Source organism: Protopterus annectens, chromosome 7.part0 (assembly GCF_019279795.1).
Source record: "Protopterus annectens isolate FY-2018-M chromosome 7.part0, PAN1.0, whole genome shotgun sequence".
Classification (NCBI taxonomy): Eukaryota; Metazoa; Chordata; order Ceratodontiformes; family Protopteridae; genus Protopterus; species Protopterus annectens.
Window position 1 is genome coordinate 1,287,438,461 of NC_056739.1, and position 21,917 is coordinate 1,287,460,377.

The 21,917-nt window shown below is 44.2% G+C and overlaps 1 protein-coding gene across 1 annotated transcript in view; it reads left to right on the top strand.

Annotated features, from left to right (window-relative positions):
* The window catches only part of UBA3 (ubiquitin like modifier activating enzyme 3), a gene marked incomplete in the record, with an annotated part of 1,621,434 nt that overhangs the window by 1,297,081 nt on the left and 302,436 nt on the right, over window positions 1-21,917 (top strand). The window contains 1 exon segment of the mRNA XM_044077904.1: window positions 16,366-16,466. Coding sequence (XP_043933839.1) covers window positions 16,366-16,466 — 101 coding nt within the window.

The following is a 21,917-nucleotide window of genomic DNA, read 5'->3' on the forward strand; positions in this document are numbered from 1 at the left end:
ATTTCTTGCTTTCTCATTTGGTCCTTCACCTTATGTTTCTTTTTGGCATATTCAGTTGCTGCTTGATTTTTATCTGCTTCTGGTTTGATTTCCATTCCTGCTTGACGCCAGTATGTTTCTGCTAAATTAAACAGAGAAGTCGTCATAGATTTATTCTCCTCATGTTTCAAAACTTTCACTAAGTTTGGGTCTTGTGAGGTCAGCAGATGTGTGGAGTCCCACGATTGCAGATCTGTACATTTGTGTGTGTTAAGATGTGAAGATATGTATGTTGTTTTACAATACTCTTCATGGATAGTGGGGACAACTTTGCGAAGTTGTGGGAGAAGTTATCACTAAATTTGTCTCCTAATATATTAGCTATATCCTTGAAATCAGAATGTAAATCATATCAAATTGACAGTAGATAAGGAATTGAAATGTTTGAAATCTCACATCTATAGAAAAATCACTTTTTCCAATTCATATTTGGATTACAATAGCTGGCACCCTCACCATCAGAAAAGGTCCATTGTTAAGGGTCAGATGGTGTGTGGCCAGGATGGTCAGTAATTATCAGGAGTTCCTTACAGAATTGGAATTTATGATCACGATGTTTAAAAGAAGGGAATACCCAGAGACCTTATGTATGGATGTCAGGGAAGAAATTATTCATAAAAGGAACAATTGTATGTGTAGGGCTATTCTGATAGAAGGTACTGGGCAAGTTTCAAATAAATTGGCAGTTAATATTGACAAAGTTGAATTGAAAAACAAAGGTGAAGGTTTATTATTCGTTACCACTTTTAATCAGGATTCAGATTGGCTCAAGTGGATGGTAAAGAAAAACTCGGGCATCTTACAGTTAGATAAGAATGTTGAAAGTAAGATGGGTGATGCTCCCAGGTTTGTGTTTCGGAAGGATAAATCCTTTAAAGAGCTCTTGGAAAAGGGGTCCCATCAGCAGCAATTTAATGGTGGGTAATTTCAACTGTGAGAGAAGCAGCACATGCAAATACATTATGGAGACGGGCAAAAATATTAAAGTGAATAATTATTTTATCCCTTTACTGGGACAATATGATTGTTATACTTAAAAAGTGGTGTATTTAGCTAAATGTGAGGCATGTCCTGCGCTTTATGTGGGAAAAACTTCCAGACACTTTAGGAAGAGTCAGTGAACATGTTTTGGACATTAGGCATCTTAAGTCTACCAATGCCCTTGCTAGGCATACTGCTGAACATCCAGAGCATCATTTTAAATTTTGTGTAATTCAACAAATTAAAAATTATATTCAGGGCAATGTGTTAGATGTCCATTTAGATATATGCAAACTCAAACTGCAACTTAGGTTGGATGCCCAAAACTGTCTGGGAATTAATGATAGTGTTAGCATTGCCCTTTATTGATGCTAAAAATATATTGGGAAGGTAGGTGGTTAAGCTAATACTGGATTAGTTTAGTTTAGTATGTCAATTTGGTTTGCTTTATTCATTATTTTTTATTTTATAATTTTTATATGTATGTATCAAATGAAATGACAGTCTTATGAACGTTTTTTATATATATATATATATATATATATATATATATATAAAATTTATAATATTTTATAAATAACTTTGTATAAATAATATGTTGAATGTATTTTAGCAGGTTTGGATGGAATATGGTTGTGTTTCATTAAATAATTTGGCTGGTAATTAATTGTTGAACTGGGTGGATACATATAAAAAGGAGTTTTTGTAAAGTTTTTATTGTTCTGATGAAGTCCTGATGTGTGGACGAAACCTAGGATGTTATGTAGTCCTATCTCGCCTACATTCTTCACTTGGGGGTTCGGAGCCGAATGTCTGCTCCGACTCGGCCTATTTACTAGCTCGAAAGTCTTTGATTGGCTGGGCTGAGATGGTATCCCACAATACACTGCTCCACATCCCCAGATCTCGTTTGCCGCTTGTAGAGCTCAGACGTGGTCTCGACTTGGCTGTGGCTAAGTATTACAAAAAAAAACTTTTTTGGGAAGATTTTTGGCTAATTTTTGGCTAATTGTGTGTATTCAAATAGAGTTGTTATTAGTGTTGTTGCTGCTTTACTTTTTGTAGGTTGCGAGTGTGTTTGCGTGTGGTATCCCTTACTCCCTCAGGCTAGGCCCGTTTAAGTTAGAGGACCTAGTCCTCCTTGTGGTGGTTGTCTGGCTGTCTTTAGGTTCGTCTCTCTTATTTTAAGTTGAGAACCGTTTTATTTAGAGATTCTCCCCTGTGCCTTGTTGGTGTTTTTCGTGTTCACTGGTTTCTGTGTCGGCGTTTCCCGCCTCTTGTCAGTAGTGGCTGCTACAATTGTTGGCTGGCATGTCTAAGGAACATAAAAGAGCATAAGCCCTCGGGCTTTAAGAAGTGTACTAAGTGTGCCTATAAAATGTCCATCACAGACGGACATTCAGTCTGTGTTTACTGTCTTGGAGCCATCCCCCTTCAGGAGTCGTGCAGTTTCTGCCACGCCTTTAGTCCTCGGGTGCTCCAAGATAGGAAAAACAAATTGATCCTAAAGGGACTGTTAAAACCGTCCTTTGAGGAGGATTTAGGTTCGGCTCCCAGTCGAAGTCTAAATCCTCCAAATCCAAGAAGAGGTCTCCAGCTCCATCTATTATTTTGGAGCCACCTTATAAAATTACCATTGTCGAATCTGCTTCCTCGGCTCCACCAACATTGGGGGCCACAGGAGGTAGCTGTGTCGACTGAGTCTGCGTCCGCTCCGATAATTTTGGAACTGATTCGGAGCCGGTCGCCAAGTTTGAAGCAAGCTTCTCTGGATAGGAGGTCTAGGTCTCCATCCATTTCCTCCAAATCCTCCAGGCTTTCTGATTTGGATGTAGATAGGGTGGTGCAGTGGCTCCTACAGTTGCCGGTGTTGGCCAAACTTTTCTCGGCTCCGACCCAGTCGGCTCCAGAACCAGCTCTGTTAGTTGTACCTGCTATTCCTCCTCCGAGCGCATCTTTGTCGTCAGAGCCGGTAAGTTCTGCTCCGAGGGACGATCCTGCACCGTCGCTGATCTCCCAGTGGGGTTTATCAGTGCCTGCATCGGCTCCGACCTTGTCGGTTCCGTTCACAGGGTTCGGGTCTCTGGTCTCCTCTGTCAGGCCCGATTGGGATGTAACCACCTTTTTCACGAACACTGCTTTATTGTTGACCTTAACTTACAAGGTATCCAAATAATCAATAAATTGTATATATATATATTTATACCAAATATATTAAAAATCATTTATGAATGATGTATTGATCCTATATGTGATAATAATGTTCTGGAGTATTTGATATGCATGTATCTTTATTTAATACAATTAATGTGTGTAATAATTTGATCTCTTTGTATATTTTTATATATATTTTAATGAAATGTAAATATAATAAATGTATGTATATAGTTGGTATTGTATATCATGCATTATATATTCTATTTAATTTATTATGAGCCTCCCCCTTGGTGCCTCGGCTGCGGGGACACCGGTCCCAGTCATGGCCTTGGAAGGTGGTCGGTCCTCTGATTCGGGAGGTCCCCCCTTCGAGGCAATGCAGAGCACGCTGGCTAGGTCAGCTACTTCTCTCGGATCGGTTCTTCCGTCCCCCACAACACCGGCGAGAGCTTCTGACACCCACCTATCCTTGGATAGCGCTAGGGCCTAAGGATACCCCCACGAGCGGTCTTTTTCTTTCTGAGGGGCCCTTAGAACCTGTGCCTGAGGAACCCCCCAGAAAGAAATCTTGCAAGAGGAAGCACATAGACTCCTAGGACGAGTCTCTCACTTCTGATAGTGACCTCGAGGAATCGGAGGGGTCCCCTAGGTCTTCCTCTGAGGACGTTTCATTCTCCAATATACTGGAGATTTTGAAACAGAGGAGACTGGCCCTCCAAAACCCCCTCCGAGGAGGAGTCAGTATTCCTTAAGGCCTTTGGCGCTCAGCCCTCCACCTTCTGGGTGTCTCCACCCTTCGACGAGCTCCTGGACCTTATTTGTCGGAGGCTGTGGGAGACTCCGGACTCCGTGGAGCCTGTTCCTCGACGCCCCAACAAATTTTTGTCTACTCCCCCAGGGAAAGAAGTTTTGACAAAGGTAGTCCCAGTAGATGCTATGGTGGTGGTGGCTGCCACACAGAAGGAAGTTGCTGAGTCTTCCTCTTCGGTCCATCCTCCTAACAAGGAGTCTAGGACTATGGATCGGTACGGGGAGCGTACACTGTCTTCAGTGACCTTTACCTTGCGGTCGCTGAATTATTTGTCTCATTTCACGCGGCTCTAGAGAGATCTCCTTAGGGAGTTAGGAGATACTCTAACGGGTAACGTGCCTGAGGCGGTGGCTCAGACTGTCAACGCTCAGCTCTCTACCCTCAACTCCATTGCTAACTCGTCCATGCGACTGATTTAGTACGCGGCCGAGGGATCTAGTAGGGTGGCTAGTTCAGGGGTGACCCTCAGGAGGCAAGCCTGGCTATGCCTGTGTCACTTTGGGGAGGCCTTTAAGTCTTCTTTTACTGATGCCCCCTTCGATGGTTCCTCCTTGTTCGGGACCAAAGTGAGAGAGACACTCACCAGGTGCGCGCAAGAGGGAAAGACCTCGTCTGCAGTGGGAGTCCGGTTTTCCCTCCCGTCGAGGCCTTATTCCAAGGCTCAGCGAGGGGGAAAGATGTGGTTCAAAAAATCTCAAAGGTCTTTTCCTACCGCACAGGGTGAGACCCCCCCCCCCCCGAGGCAGGGGAGTGAGGTCGTATAAATGGAGATGTCGCCCCAGAGGCAGGGGGGGCCCCCGCAACTCTGGGAACCGTGATTCCTTTTGCGGTTCCCCATACTCACATTCCTCAGGGTGTGCCCGGCTGTGCTTCTCCGGAGCCAGTCGGGGAGTCAAATTTCCAGGTATCCGGAAGCCTGGGTCAACATCACCCAGGACAGATGGGTATTGGGGCTAATCACTGTAGGTTACACCATCCCATTTCACTCCACACCCCACCACCCGTCAAAAGGATCCCAGACGTTCCACCCAGTCAAAGGGGTCATGCAGCAGCAGAGGTTTCTCAGCTGCTAGAAAAAGGAGTCATCCAACCAGTCCCCCCAGACCAGATCGGATTAAGAACTTGCTCGAGATTCTTTTTGGTGCCAAAAAGAACGGGGGACCTGAGACCCATTTTGGATCTCAGCCGACTCGATCATTACGTACACAAGTCCAAATTCCGGATGGTCACGCTACAATCGATTCTCCCATTATTGGGAAAGGAAGTATGGATGTGCTGCATCGACCTGAAGGATGCTTATTACCACATCAAAATGGACAGAGCATCCAGATGTCATCTACGCTTCCGGCTGGGAGCCAGGCACTTCCAGTTTCGAGCCCTGCCCTTTGGTCTCACCACAGCCCCCAGGGTGTTCACCAAGTGCATGGCAGTGGTGACGGCTCACTTGAGACGACAAGGATTCCAGGTGTTTCCTTACCTGGACGACTTGCTCCTATCCTCCCCCACCAAGCATCTACTTCTTCAAAACAGAGATACTGCTATCGATCTTTGTCACCAGTTAGGCATCACAATAAACTGGAAAAAATCTGTCTTGTTACCCTCACAGCGTGTCTCATTTATAGGAGCAGAGTTGGACACTATTCGATTGAGAGCATTCCTACCTATGGAGAGGATCACAGGGTTGCAACGACAGGTTTGGATGATGATGTCTCTGACGCATGTGACTGGGGACAATGGCGTCCACTATCATGATGGTCCCGTTAGCGAGGTTACATATGAGGATCCTGCAATGGCTCCTAATCGCCCAATGGTCCTTCCAAAGATTACCGCTATCCCATCCTATATTAATCACAGGCAAATGCAAGCAGGACCTCAGTTGGTGACTATGCACCAACAACTTAGACATAAGGAAACCCTTTGTTCCACCCAACCTGGTAGCCACAGTGACCACGGATGCCTCCTGGATAGGGTGGGGGGGGCAGTATCTCGGCAGGATGGTCCAAGGCACATGGCAGGAGCACGAGATAGACTTGCACATAAATGTCCTGGAGATGAGGGCAGTGCTCCTAGAGTTGCAGGCACTTCAGGATGTCCTCCCTCTAGGGACTATTGCGATACACTCAGGCAACATGTCAGTAGTGTGGTATCTCAACAAACACGGAGGAACCAGATCGTACCCACTATGCAGGGAGGCCATGAGAGTGTGGAATTGGGCGATAGCTTCCCATCGGGCCTTGGTGGCAGCGCACATCCCGGGGAGAACCAATGTGATTGCAGACAGGCTAAGCAAGGCAATCCTCATGCCTTACGAGTGGTCCCTGAACCGCCGGGTGGCAGACAGTATATTCAGCAAATGGGGTCAGGCTTGCTGCGACCTGTTTGCCAGCCCCCTCAATGCGAAATGCAGCAACTACTTCTCGCTGATCCCCCCCCCCCCCACCGGGGGAATCTCCAAGGGACGCTCTTGCGCACAATTGGCCCTCGGGTCTGCTGTATGCTTTCCCTCTGTTTCCCCTTATCTCGAGGGTGATTCAGAAAGCGCTATCCTTGGGAAGCAAATTGATTCTGTTCGCGCCACACTGGCCCTGACAAGTATGGTTCCCCTTCCTTCAACCTTACATCGTGGATGCTCCTTGGACTCTGGACCCTCGTCCAGACTTGCTGACATATATGTCGGGACAGCTCCACTCCTCCTTGGAGACCCTCCGGCTGACCACCTGGCTACTCCACTTCCATCCATAGTCAGGTGTCATGATTTTTCTCCAGACGTGGTCCATATTCTTTCATCCTCTCATAAGCCGTCCACTAGGAAGATCTACTCTAGCAAGTGGAAAAGGTTTTAGATATGGGCCCAGTCCAAAGGTATTGACCCCTACACAGCCCCCATTGATTCAATGTTGGACTTTTTATCTCATTTATTCTACCAAGGATCTGCCTCAGCCACCATCAAAGTTCAGCTGGTGGCTATTTCAAATTATCATGTGGCTTATGAACCTAGCTTAATGGCACACAGGCTGTGTAGAGCATTCCTGAAAGGCACTCTTCTCCTTCGTCCCCCTGTGTCTCAACCTGTTATGCCCTGGACCTCAATTTTGTTCTGCAGGCCCTCACTATCCCACCCTTTGAGCCCACGGCTTCCTGCGATTTAAAATTTCTTACATGGAAATCTGCCTTTTTGATAGCGATCACATCGGCTAGATGAGTATCAGAACAGAACTCCAGGCCCTATCAGTCAAGCCCCCATACTTGGTATTCCATAAAGATAGAATCTCTCTCAGACCATATCCATCCTTTCTTCCCAAAGTGGCTTCCTTATCTAATATTAACCAGTCCATTGAGCTGCCGGTCTTCTTCCCCAACTTCTCCAGTAAGACAGAGTACCAGTTTCATCTGTTGGATGTTCATAGGCAACTACGCTTTTATCTACACAGAACTAAAGATTGGCGGAAGTCAGACCAGCTCTTCGTTTCGTTCTCAGAGAATCGCTTGGAGTCTGCGGTTTCCAAGGTCACCATCTCTAGGTGGATAGCTGGTTGTGTCTCCTTTATTTATCAGGCAGGGGGAAAGAGCCTGCCCTTTCCAGTCAAAGCACACACTACCAGAGCAGTTTCCACTTCCACAGCCTTTCAGGCTAGGTTATCGATGGATGATATATGTGCGGCTGCAACATGGGCTTCTCCTCACACGTTTGTTTCCCATTACAAATTGGATGTGGTGTCCAGGGGCAGATCATCTTTTGGCTCCACAGTGCTCAGGAGTATTTTCCATTGAGCCACCCAGGATGTAGGTGCTAGGGACGCTGTCCCACAAGTGAAGAATGTAGGCAAGATAGAACTACATAACATCAGTTAGTTATGTACTCACCATAACGTTAGATGTATGTAGTCCATCTCGCCTCACATTCTTCATTAGCACCCCCCACCGTCCCCCACGCCTGGAGGATTTGGAGGATCTCCTTGTACTTTTGATGTTAGAGTCCCTTTGGATAAATTGTTGGACCTCGTTGTTATGGGTATGTGTGTATGTTTGGGCGATGGATACGATACTTATGTTGGCAGCAAACTAGATCTGGGGATGTGGTGCAGTGTATTGTGGGATACCATCTTAGCCCAGCCAATCAAAGACTTTCGAGCTAGTAAATAGGCCGAGTCGGAACCGACATTTGGCTCCGAACACACAAGTGAAGAATGTGAGGCGAGATGGACTACATACATCTAACGTTATGGTGAATACATAACTAACTGTTAACAATTCTGTTGAAATTCTACTTTTACAATAAAGCATGGACTGGTTTGCTGTACTCCAGGTGCTTTTTTCTTACATAGTGAATGACCTGTCCGTCAACGAAGGCCATACACTTACCTGTCTTTTTCCCAAACCCACAAGGAGACAATGAGAGAGAGTTAAATTCCCTGGATGCATACAGACAAATCAGGTTCTACCTGGATAACACCAAGTCTATCAGACAGGCTGACCAGCTTTTCATATCCTTACACCCTAGAGCCCTTGGGAAGGCAGTGTCCAAACAGACTGTTTTTTCTTGGATCTCCAAGGCTATCACCTTCTACCAATTCCATGGTAAGGTTCTGCAGGGTACAGTTAAAGCACATTCCACAAGAGCCGTGGCCTCTTCAGGTGCCTTCTTTAAGGGCCTGGATACCCCTACTGTCCTGGAGGCTACTACTTGATCTTCTGTTCGCACCTTTAGCAAACACTATAAACTTGACCACATCCCCAGATCCAGGGCAGGGTTCACCAGGGCTGTCCTTCATGGATTCCTGGAGTCTGCCTCTAGACCACCACCCCAATCTCTCAATGAGCTTTGGCACTCACCCATATGCAGAATACTACAACATGGGAATAGAAGGGCATAGAAAAGTTGTGTAAAATCTTACCATAACCATAAATGTCCTTCTCTTCCATGTTGCGGTATTCCATCTCACCCACCTTCCCCTCCTGTCAGCTAATAACTTCCCTATCTGGATGGCAATGAATTGGCACTGCCCTTACTAGGACTGGCTCTGACTGGGGCCTTCAGTTCTAAGGGCTGGTGCATGCCAACGTCACCCTTATGGCCCACATTCTCTCAGCCACGTCAGACGTGTCTCACACTTTGGAGGGACTGAAAGCTTTTGAATACTGGCCATATGTAAGCGAGACTAGAGGAGTAAACCCATATGCAGAATACGGCAACATGAAAGAGAAGGACATCTATGGTTATGGTAATATTTTACACAACTTTTCTTTATCTGGTTAGTTTAAGTGGTTTCTGAAGGGAAAAAAATAGTCCTGGGAGGCACATTGCTGCAAGATGTGAATTCTTCTCGGCCTACCTTTTAAAATGTTCAGCAAATCCAACCCACCACTTGTATCCACTACCCTTTTTAGTAAATGAAACTTGTCATTGTTGTCCATCCAGAATTTCATTTTCACAGGATTCATTGTGTGTGTCAAGAACGCATGTTTTTGTTTGTTTTGTAATACCCTGTATGATATGAATAACGCATACAGCCATCTTGCACTGGAAAATGTAGATTCATGCCACCTGTAAAAAAAAAAAATGGTGAGTGACACTGAAGTTAGTAGTTCCCAGTTAGCTGAGGGAACCAATGACTATTGGTTGTCATTCCTGCACGTGTCCTTTGTTGCACAAACCTGTTGTGATGAGCACCTTACTTAACTGTACTTCATTCTCTTCAACAGCTCGTTACATTGTGCAGTGTGTTATAGAAATTTAGAGATGGTATAGCTTCATTATCAGCACAATAGTGATTGAGTATTACAGTGCTTGGTTATCCAGTCTGGTTCTCAGTTGAGGTTCTGTCTGTGTAAGAGTCCACACATCCTCCTGGTGGTCTGCCATACATTTTCACCAGAAATTCTGATGTTCATCGTGTTTCACTGTTGCAGTCATTACTCTTGGGTTATCCTGCTGGCAGGCGACCCGCGGTCGGCCAGAATTCCAAAGTCTAGGTCCGGCATCGGTTGCTGTCGCCTCTTCCCTGACGTCAGTGCACCAGGTGTATAAAAGAAGCAGCCGATGCCATTTTCTTCAGTCTTTCTTGCCGCGCAGTGCCCGAAGCAAAAGCAGTTCGCAAGTGCGGTCGACCGACTCCTGAGATTTTCACAGACAAATTTCAGATCCGAAGTCTTCATTAAAGCTAAGTACCCTGTTGGGGAAACTTTTTTCTTGTTCCAGACCGATGTCAGAAAAAGTTAACAATTGTATTTCTTGTGGGAAGCAAATACCTCATAAGGATTATCATTCTTACTGTATTCCTTGCCTAGGCCCTGATCATAACGTTGCTAGTTGTCGGTTTTGTGCTAGATTCAACAAACGCACTATTAAGCGTCACTTTGATTTTGCTTATTACTTTGGCCAAAAATTCAATTACATAATTCCATCGGAACAGCCGACAACCGGAATTTCTAAAAAACGCAAGGAAAAAGAGAAGGACAGGCATCCGAGATCCAAAACCGACGACGAGGCTTCCGCTAAGCCAGTCACCGGTTCTCAGTGACACGCTTTCGCAGCCCCTGACACCCGCTACCTGAGAGACACAGGCCGCTGATGACTCCCATGTGGAGCCAGCTAGGCCTCTGGATACTCAAGGTATTGGACACTCGGAAATTTTTCCCTCAGATGGCTCCGGAGCCACTGAGCAGGCATCGACTTCTGAGGGAGTATTCAGACTTACACAGTTATATGTAAAGCCTACCTCAGCTTCAAAAGCAAAGACTACAGCAGCTTTAAAGACAAAGAAACAAGTACAGCATTCTTCACAACAGATTTCCATGCCTAAAAAACAGATGCTCAAAATGGCCGAAGACCTTATTACCTTGATCAGGGGGTTCCCATCCCCCTCCTGACAAAAGGCCTAGGCAAGAGACAGACTATGACTCTTCAGATCAGGTTTCCATTTCCTCTGATTCCTATTCTGTACAGGAATATTCCCTTCCCCCCATGAGGATTCTGATACTGAAGAATCCATTCCTTCAGCCTCCCCTCCTGAGGATTTTTCTTTTGGGGAAACCCTGCATTCCATGAGGGAACACTTCCACTGGGAGAGCCAAGATTACTCAGAATCAAAGAAAAGGCTCAGAGATTTTCTTTAACTTCCTCAGCACAGGCCTCTTGCTATTCTCCCTGTGCTAGACATTGTAGATGATGTATTTTCAGCGTCCGGCCTTTCTCCAGATTCCTTACCTCCAGCTCCTGTTAAACCAGGCAGATATTACAGGCTTCCTGATGCTCATAAATTTCTTTATAAAAACCCTACTGCTGACCCAGAAACTATTTCTCAGGGTCCCAAGGGGGTTAAGGCCGCTACTGCTAAAAACCCTGTCCCTTCTGACAGGGACTCAAGGGCCGTAGACAGATGGGGAAAAAAGGTTTACACTTCTACTACTTTGGCTGTGAGGGCTTTAAATTGTCAATTTCATATGCTTAAATATCAGCAATACTTAATGTCACTGCTAAAACAGAAAATGTCAAATTCTAATTGTGCAGAAAATAAGGAAATACAGGATTTATTGCATGCAACTGAACAAGTGGGAAAGCATGCATTGCAATGTGGTTTTGACTCTCTGGAGGCCTCCTGCAGGGCCGCAGTTACGGGTTCCGTTATTAGGAGGCACGCTTGGTTAAAGGAACAAAATCTGCGTGATCATGTTAAAGCAAAATTATTAGATGCTCCATTACAGCATGATACTTAAAGCAGAGGAGGTTTTGAAGAAAATGGAGGACAAAGCGAAATCTATGCAAACAGTAAAGGATTTCTTACAGGTGCAGCCACCAAAATTTAGCAGGAACTGGCCTACAAAAAACTGGTCCTTTCCAGTGTCGGACAGGCCACAAAGAGGCAGATACAGACGTCCCAGAGGCAGATCCCAGTCCCAGGGCTCATACAGGCCTAAACAGTGGGGTGCTTCTACCTCCAAAACTGAAGAAGACAAAACTCAGCCATACAGAAAACAGTCACAATGACTTGCCTCTGCCAGAACCAAGCACTTGTCTTCTTGCAGCCCCCTTAGGGGGAAAGCTAGCACTTTTCTCTCAAAATTGGCACATGATCACTAAGGACAAATGGATATTGAATATAGTGTCCCAGGACTACAGGTTCCACTTTCACACCCTGCCAAAGGCAAAAGGTATGCCAAACCTGCCACTCAATCAATGGGCAGAGGCACAAAAACAAGTTTCGAGCCTTATGCAAATGAAGGCCATTCAGCAAGTACCACGACAAGAGCAGGGGCAAGAATTTTACTCATGACTTTTCTTAGTCCCAGAAAGGACAAAACCTGGAGACCAATACTGGGTCGGTCTGTTCTAAACACGTTTCTGGACGTTCCAAAATTCAAAATGTTAACTCTGCAGCAGCTTCTGCCCATGCTGGGCAAGAAGGCTTGGCTTGTAACTTTGGACATAAAAGAGGCATACCTGCATATACCAATCAGACAGTCTTGCAGAAGATACCTCAGATTCATAGCTGGCTCAAACCACTACCAATTCTCTGCACTGCCCTTTGGCTTATCTACTGCGCCCAGGGTCTTCACAAAATGCCTGGCACCAGTAATTGCATTTTGCAGACAAAGAGGAATTCAAATTTATCCCTACTTGGACTGCCTTACACAAGCAGAGAACAAGGGCACTCTACTAAAGCATCTGGCATTCGTAAAAAGATTATTAATTTGCCTAGGGTACACAGTAAACAAAAAAAAAAATCAAAACTAGTACCCTCTCAAGAGATAATATTCCTGGGTGCAAGCTTAAATGCAACTGCCCAGATGGCTTATCTCACGCCAGAAAAACAAAGACGACTAGCTTCTTCAAAATGTTGGCAACAAAGACCCAGTTATCTGCAAGAAAAATTCTGCAGGCTTTGGGCTTCATGGCATACTGCTAATTCTATATGCCAGACTGCATATGAGGAAACTTCAATGGTACCTAAAAAGTGTCTGGACTCAACACTGTCAAAGCCTGGAAGCATTAATTACCCTCATTCCTTGCCTGCAACAGGAGTTTCGATGGTGGGCTCATGTTTGTCACCTCAACAAGGGACAGCCTTTCACTCTACCCACAGCCAGGCAGTCAATAACAACAGATGCATCAGACTATGCCTGGGGAGCACACATGACAGGAAAATGTATTCAGGGCACATTGCCCACAAGCCAAATGCATCTTCATATCAATCAAAAAGAGATGCTAGCTGTTCAGAATGCCCTGACAGCTTTCAAGGATTTACTCCATCCAGGCCAACTACTGATAAGGATGGACAATATTACAGTCATGTGGTACATAAACAAGCAGGGAGGCACACATTCCTACCCCCTCTGCAGACAAGCCATGACTTTATGGAACACAGCATTGACTTGTCAAGTACACCTGCAAGCACAATTCCTGCCAGGAAAGAACAATACTCTGGCAGACGAACTAAGCAGAAACCTTACAGATCCCCACGAATGGAAATTGGATCCAGTAGTCTTCAGCATGATCATAAAGAAATGAGGTTGCCCAGACATAGATCTATTTGCCTCCCCTCACAACTACCAACTACAAAAATTCTGCACAAGGACTTATCACAAGCAAGCCTGGAAAGTGGATGCTCTGTCATTCAACTGGAAAATTCTAACAGTATATGCCTTTCCTCCTCTGCCTCTACTCTCCAAGGTACTCCTAAAGGTCAGACAAGAGCCAAAAATGGTCCTGATCGCCCCAGACTGGCCACGCCAGCACTGGTACCCAATCCTAAAACACTTGTCTCAAGGCCCAGCCTGGACACTGCCTCTTATTCCTCACTTACTGACCCAGCGAAACAATCAGATACTGCACAGCCAACTCAGGACCCTAAATCTGGCAGCATGGCGGATAATGTAACCTTTCAAACCACACCTCTTTCTAAAGCAGTGATGGATGTTATTTTGGAGGCCAGAAGGCCCAGTACCGGAAAATCTTATGCAGACAAATGGAAAAGTTTCTGTGCTTGGAACCAGGCACAAGGACTTGACACATCTGTACCAAATATTCCTCAGATTTTACAATACCTAACTGAGATGCTGAACAAAGGCCTATCCTTTTCATCAATTAAAATTCATGCCTCAGCCATTTCAGCTCATTACAATACGGAACCTCCTATTTTTTTCCCATCCATTGATAAGACAGTACCTCAGAGGGGCCAAAAACATAAGACCTCCAAAGAGAGCCCCAATATCTGCATGGGACCTCAATTATGTCTTGGAAAAACTCACTCTACCGCCGTTTGAGCCAGCCAATACAGCTGATATAAAGTTTTTATCTTGGAAAACAGCTCTGCTCCTAGCAATAACCTCTGCAAGACGCGTTTCAGTGTTACACTCATGGCTGTGGAACCTTTCATCATTTTCCACCCAGACAGGGTTTCTCTAAGAACGAACCCTAAATTTATGCCTAAGGTAGTGTCCAGTGTGGCCCTCAACCAAAACTATTCATTTGCCTACCTTTTATCCAAACCCACAGAATAAGGGTGAGACACTTCCGCATTCCTTGGACATACACAGACAGCTACGCTTCTATTTGGACAGAATTAAAGCTTTCAGAAAAACTGAGCAAATTTTAGTGACATTTGCTGCTGGATCTCAAGGAAAGCCCATCTCAAAACAGTCTTTTTCAAAATGGATAGGCCACTGCATTCGTTTCTGCTACTCACAACATGGCAAATCAGTGCCCAAGGTCATTAGACCTCATTCTACCAGGGCAGCAGCCACTTCAGCAGCCTTTCTCAGAGGAGTACCAACCAAAGACATTTTAGAGGCTGCAACTTGGAGTTCAGTGCACACTTTTACAAAGCACTACCATTTACCTCTCTACTCTAAATCCAGAGCAGGCTTCGCCACTGCAGTTTTGCAAGGCCTTATAGCCTCTCCTAATCCTCTTTAGGCCCAGCCACCCAACCTTAGCTTTGGGATTCAACCCAAGAGTAATGACTGCAACAGTGAAACACGAACATAGTACAGTTGTGTACCTACCATAAATGTAGATGTTCGAGTGTATTCATTGTTGCAGTCCAGGTTACCCTCCCTCCATCCCCCTTTTCTTTGCTGGGACTTGCCTATACTTCTCTATCTTATACAACCTATGTGGTGTATTTGCTTGTAGATGAAGGAAATGTTTATTTTACTGCATGCATAATTATTGGCATTATATTTTTAGCCTATTTTGGGGGCACCTGACATCTGGGGCAAGAAAAACTGAAGAAAATGGCGTCTGCTGCTTCTTTTATAGCCCTGGCGCACTGACGTCAGGGAAGAGGCGACAGCAACCGATGCCAGACCTAGACTTTGGAATTCTGGCTGACAGTGGGTCGCCTGCCAGCAGGATAACCCAAGAGTAATGACTGCAGCAGTGAATACACTCGAACATCTACATTTATGGTAGGTACACAACTGTACTTTTTTCCCCTACTTCTGAAAAACATGGTGCAGGTGAAACGGCTGTCCTCCAAATTGCTGTTAAGTGCATACACTGTGTCTGTGTGTGTGTTTGTCTTATGACGGTCTGATATCCCTTTCAGCGCTAGCTTCTGTTTTGCACCAGGTGGCTGCTGGAATAGGCTTCAGCTCCCCCACATCAACCGACTGGATAAGAAGGTAATCTGATAATGAATGGAACTGCATTCTTGCTAAAGTAATTTATTTTTCAGAATTTTTTTTTAAGTTTTACTTCTGAATATCCATGTGTTACTATAAGCAGAGTTTTTTTTTTTTTTAATCTAAGAAGTACATGTGGCTTGTAGGTGCAACTTGCTTCTCTGTTCGTCTCTTAAATTTTCAATATTTGAAATGCTTAGTGTTGCAAGTTAGGACACTTGAGGGGTTCGTAGAATCATCCTCTTTTGTGTCAAGCAGGCTTTTGTAAGGTGAAAGTGGGTGGCGGTAATAAAAAAAAAAAATACGAAATACTCTGGATAACTGTCAATATGTTCTTCCTTGCTGTGACATGTTACAAAGATTGTCTTTAAAATATGTCATGATAAAGTGGCAAACAGTGGTACTTTCTAGCAGTAGTGTATTTTTTGCTTTTACATGGTTAGCCCATGTAGGTTTCACATGGAGTCCAGTTTCAGTATACATAACTTAAAATTATGAAATGGGAAAGGACTATATTCTACCATGTTAAGAAATCTGGAAAAAGACACGTCAGTCCAGTGGATTTGACAAAGTAAATTTGGATTATTTACTTGTCTGAGCTACCGTTATTGGTAAGCAACCAGTAATTGTTGCTAAATGTGTGTACCTAATTACAAAAAACTTTGTTTTTGTTTGCATTCATTTGCTTTATACATAAAAACTAATGCATATAGTAAACAGTTAAATACGGCTTGTCACTGATTTTTTTCTAGGAGAATTGTCCAGCATGCAGTCAGCTGCCCCAAGATCTCCAGTTTCCATCATCTGCTAAACTTCAGGAGGTTTTAGACTACCTAACGAATCATGCCTCATTGTAAGTGGAAATAACTTTTGATTTTTTTTTCAGTTTGCTCAAATGTTAGCACGTTTTGGCAGCCTTATGTCATATTTTTGTACTACATGTTGTGATATTTAACCTCCTGAAAGCCTCTCTTAGACATATCTGGACCACATGCATTGATTTTAGTGCTGCATTTATGGAGCAGAAGAGGTAAAGCCCTGACTGAAGCACTTATGAACAAAGATTAACTTGTTGTATGTCATGGGGGGGGGGGGTGGCATTGAGTAGCAGCTTTGCTCGGTGGAGGCCAGATGGTTAATCAGTAGCTAAAAGGCTAGGGTATACTTTTTGCCGTACCGTAAACAGGTCAGAGCACTGGAGCTGGTACTACAGTGGTAGGTCCCAGTTCCTTTTTCTTGCAGTGACACAGTAGCTAACTGGTGAGTTATCTAGGACATGTATATAACAATACCAATAAAGTGTATAGTTCGTGATAACACACCAATAATCCATTGTTAAAAATGAAAAACAGTTTCTCCTGTTGGGGAAAAAAAGCGAATGCCATAGTATAATATATTGTACAAATTGCGGTAATATGCAGAGGGATCTATATTATATGTTCAAAGTTTGAAAACTTCGAACATTAAATCGAATTTAAATGTTCGAAGTTTCAAACATCGAGCATATAATAAAAAAAAAACACAAATGGAACTTACCTGACTAGTGTAGGCAGGGGGGCAAGCCCCACTGCACTTCCCGCATGCCCCCCCTGCACCCCCCACACACCCCGCTCTTTAAATATACCAACTCTGAGACCGCACTATAGTGCGGTCTCGGAGTTGGTATATTTAAAGAGCGGGGGGTGTGGGGGGGTGCAGGGGGGCTTACTCGCACTATAGTACAGTCTCGGAGTTGATATATTTAAAGAGTGGGGGGTGCAGGGGGGCTTGCACCCCTGCCTACAGCAGTTAGTTTTGGGTTTGGGTTTTTGTTTTTTGTTTTTTACGTGTTCGAAGTTTTATAACTGCAAACATTTAAATTCGATATTTTGATGTTCGAAGTTCTAAAACTTCAAACAAATGATATATACCCATATGCAGACTGCAAGAACAACTGCCAGATTATCATGCTCAGGTATTAGTTTGGATGAAGTATTGATATGCTTGTAACAAATCAGGGGGTAGCTAGCAGTAAAGTAACAGAAATGGAGAGATATAATGCACAGACATCTGTGCCTCAGTAAACAGAGAAAATCTAATACAAATTGAGCTGCAAAATATTGCATCTGTTGTTGTACTGTGCTGTATTGTAAAAATAGTGGCAACTGAGCCTGTTTGCTAGTTATCGTATTGTATTCACAAATTGCACTACTGCTTTTATACTGTATTTTAAACTGCTGCTTCTGATTCAATGTGATCACTGCTTTTGTGGCTTGGTTGCCTTTGACTCCCCTTTGTATCTGCTATTGTATGAACTACCTGCTGTATGACTTCCTATTTCATTTGGTGAAATCTGTCTACTATGGGTTTGCCCTACTTCCCTTTTTGCATTTTTATCTCTGTTGTACTATCTTACTTCACCAGCAAACCTCATCTCCAATTTGGCATTTTCTTGTAACACACCATACACTATGAACCATGAGTTCACAGTTCCCCACACAGTCTGTAGGCATCCTGGTAATACTAGATACTTTGAGACAATATAACAGCCGCATGCCTACTAACAACCTTTTGCTTCTCTCACTACATGAATCAACGTATGAGAGGTGCAAGCATTCCCTAACTTTGTAGGCCAGCCTCTCATCTGAATTTATTGCCAGTAACCCACTAAGTTGTCGATACTTGCATCTGCTTCACACAGCCACGCCCACCTTATACTAATCCAACAAATAAACTGTCTTACATACAGGTACTTAAGAAATACCTGCCTAAACCTCAAAGCCTTCCAGTGTGTAGGTTGGGTGTACAGGATACTCAACATCACTCTCACAGACAGACATGATCTGTAGAAATAACAGACAGTAGAAGCACAAAAGGGAGTCTTCCAACTGTAGGTCAGAACCATTAAGGCAGCAGTGCTGAGCCAACACATCGGATAAGTCCTACTTGTAAGTGATCCCACAGTGAGATAGACTAATGTAGCACTCACCAGGCTGAGCAAAGAGGGTGTGATAAGCTGTCTCTCCAGTGCTGGCGTTCACCAGGTCACTATAGCCTTCAGGTACCTTTACTCAAGATAATCATATGACTTTGTCGTTGTGCACATCAGAGTGAATGACTTGAGAAAAACCCCTCCTTAGACAATGTGAAAAGAGAGGCACATGGCGGAGCTCTCGGAATATGTATCTGAGGTTGGTGTGGAAAGTAGCACCCTACATCATCTAGAATGATGCATCAGTACAAGTAGAATATAATTGACTTAACTTTTGGCTTATTTGTTGGTACCATTCTAAGGGGTCCAATATTTATCAACCTGGGATGGGATGACTGACAGCACTGCCTGCACCTCTCTCTCCTCATGGCTTTCTTATATTGGCCAAAACTTTTCTTCCTTGTGGTGTCTTATTGAGGTAAGGTCAGTCTCCTCAAACTTCCAATGTAGTTATATAAAATCAGAACTATATAAAGGTGGCGTTGCTCAACTCTAGAAGTCTAAATAAAATGTTTAATTCCTTACAGGCCATCCTTATTCTTGAAATACAGATATCTGCATTACTGAAACGTGGTTTCACTGGAGTGGTAGCACCCCTTCAGTGCTGGATTTCAATTCCTTCCCCTTTTTTCAGACCCACTGTTGGCAAGGACTATTGCTGGTGGAGCTATGTCCGTAATTCTACTACGCTAAATCACAACAATAACTCTTAAGATAAGACAATGACCATGTGTTCCACCATATCCTACTTTACTATCAGTAAAAGTACGGTCAGTAAATCTGTACTGTATCAACTACTGTCCCCCTCGTATGACATCTACAGTCCAAGAAGCATATCTAAAAAATAAACCAGATCCCTTCCCCATTGAACCTCTCCATCCATCAACTTGGACACCTGCACTACCACAAATGTGCACAGTGGTTTCTCGATTTAAGTATTAGCTCCTTAGACCAACTAGTTCATGTCCCATATACAGAATTAAAAATACTGGATCTAGTCATCACCAACATAATTCTGTTGTGCTCTACATCTGTAGTTTCCCCATATGATCAAACTTTTTTTTTTGTTTTGTTTCGAAGGCAAAATTATTACAGCTAGCTGTTGACCTGACAAAATTTAATGACAAATGCATTGGACACTACAGATGTACTTCATTAGATCACTGTTTTAGTAATCATAACTGTACAGAAATGTATCCTGCCAAGGATATCTGATGTTCAGCCAGTCTACAAAGCTTTGGGCACCTTCCTTGCACATTATGCATCTGTTTGTAGCACTGTATTACACACTAGTATTACAGGGACATGCGGGTGCTTCAAAAGCCAGAACCTTCTTGCTTTGTATGTATAATTATACTGTATGTCATCAGATTAGTGACATGAGTTATCATTTGTCAGCTTCCACTATAGATTTGGGCGAATAAGTATCCCCATTGGTGAACCATCCTTTTCTTGTGGAAAATTTCTGGAAAAAGTGAGTGTTTGTCAGGAAGGATAAATATGTTCATATGTAAGTAACAGGCTAGTTGCCCTTGCAGGCCATTTTAAGCCTATCCAGTTTCCCTTTCTGTGCTTGAATTAACCTTTGCCATGTGGTTAGAGCTTGACCTTGCTCATCCCATGGTCGATAATTATATGTTACCTGTAATGAGAGTAACTGGGATCATACCACAGATAATTTGATGGGACTAGAGTATTTTGGAGCTGCCTCTGTCCATTTGTAGTAGTACAAGGGGCAGTCCTGTGCTAAATTTTTTGATGTTCATCATGTTTCACTGTTGCAGTCATTACACTTGGGTTATCCTGCTGGCAGGCTACCTGCAGTCGGCCTGAATTCCAAAGTCCTGGTCCGGCGTCGGTTGCTGTCGCCTCTTCCCCGACGTCAGTGCGCCAGGGGTATATAAGATGCAGCTGACTCCATTTTCTTCAGTCTTTCTTGCCGCGCGGTGCCCGAAGCAAAAGCAGTTGGCAAGTGCCGGTTGGCCAACTCCTGAGATTTTCGAACTCGAATTTCTGATCCGAAGTCTTCAGTAAAGCTAAGTACCCCGTTGGGGAAACTTTTTCTTGCTCCAGACCGATGTCAGTAGAAGTCAACAATTGTATTTCTTGTGGGAAGCAAATACCTCATAAGGATTTCCATTCTTACTGTGTTCCTTGCCTAGGCCCTGACCACGTCGTTGCTAGTTGTCGATTTTGTGCTAGATTTAACCAACGCACTATTAAGCGTCGGTACGATTTTGCTTTCCGTTACTTTGGCCGAAGGTTTAACTATATAATGCCGTCGGAACAGCTGACCGGAGTTCATAAAAAGCGCAAGGAAAAAGAAAAGGGCAGGCATCCGAGGTCCAAAACCGAAGACAAAGCCTCTTCTAGGCCAGTCGCCAGTTCTCAGTGAGGCGCTTTCACAGCCCCTGACACATGCTACCTCAGAGCCACAGGCCGCCGCCGACTCCCACGTGGAGACAACTAGTCCTCTGGAAACTCAAGGTATTGGGCCTACGGAAACTACTCCCTCAGATGGGTCCAGAGCCGCTGAGCAGGCATCGGCTTCTGAGGGTGTTTTCAGACCTACACAGCTTTCTATCAAGACCACTTCAGCAACCAAGACTATGTCTAAAACACCTTTAAAGACAAAGAAACAAGTACAGCATTCTCCAGGACAGTCATCCATGCCTAAGAAACAGATGCTTAAAATGGCCGAGGGCCTAATTATTTTGATCAGGGGTTCCCACCCCCGTCCTGATAAAAGGCCTAGGCAAGACACTGACTATGATTCCTCTGATCAGGTTTCTGTTTCTTCTGATTCCTCTTCAGAACAGGGATATTCTGTTCCTCCCTATTAAGTCTCTGATGCTGAAGAATCTATCCCTTCAGCCTCTCCTCCTGAGGACTATTCTTTTGGGGAAACCCTGCACACCATGAGGGAGCATTTCAACTGGGAGAGCCAAGATTATTCAGAGTTCAGGAAAAGGCTCAGAAATTTTCTTTTATTGCCTCAACACAGACCTCTTGCTATCCCTCCTGTGCTAGACATTGTAGATGATGTATTCAGAGTCCAGTTTATCTCCTGATTCTTTACCCCCTGCACCAGTTAAGCCAGATAGCTATTACAGGGTTCCAGATTCACATACATTTCTTTATAAAAACCCTGCTGCTGACCCAGAAACTATATCTCAGGGTCCCAAAGGGGGTCAAGGCTTCCACAGCAAAAAACCCTGTTCCCTCTGATAGGGATTCTAGAGCTCTGGACAGATGGGGGAAAAAAGTTTACACCTCTGCTACTTTAGCTGTAAGGGCTTTAAACTGCCGGTTTCACATGCTTAAATATCAGCA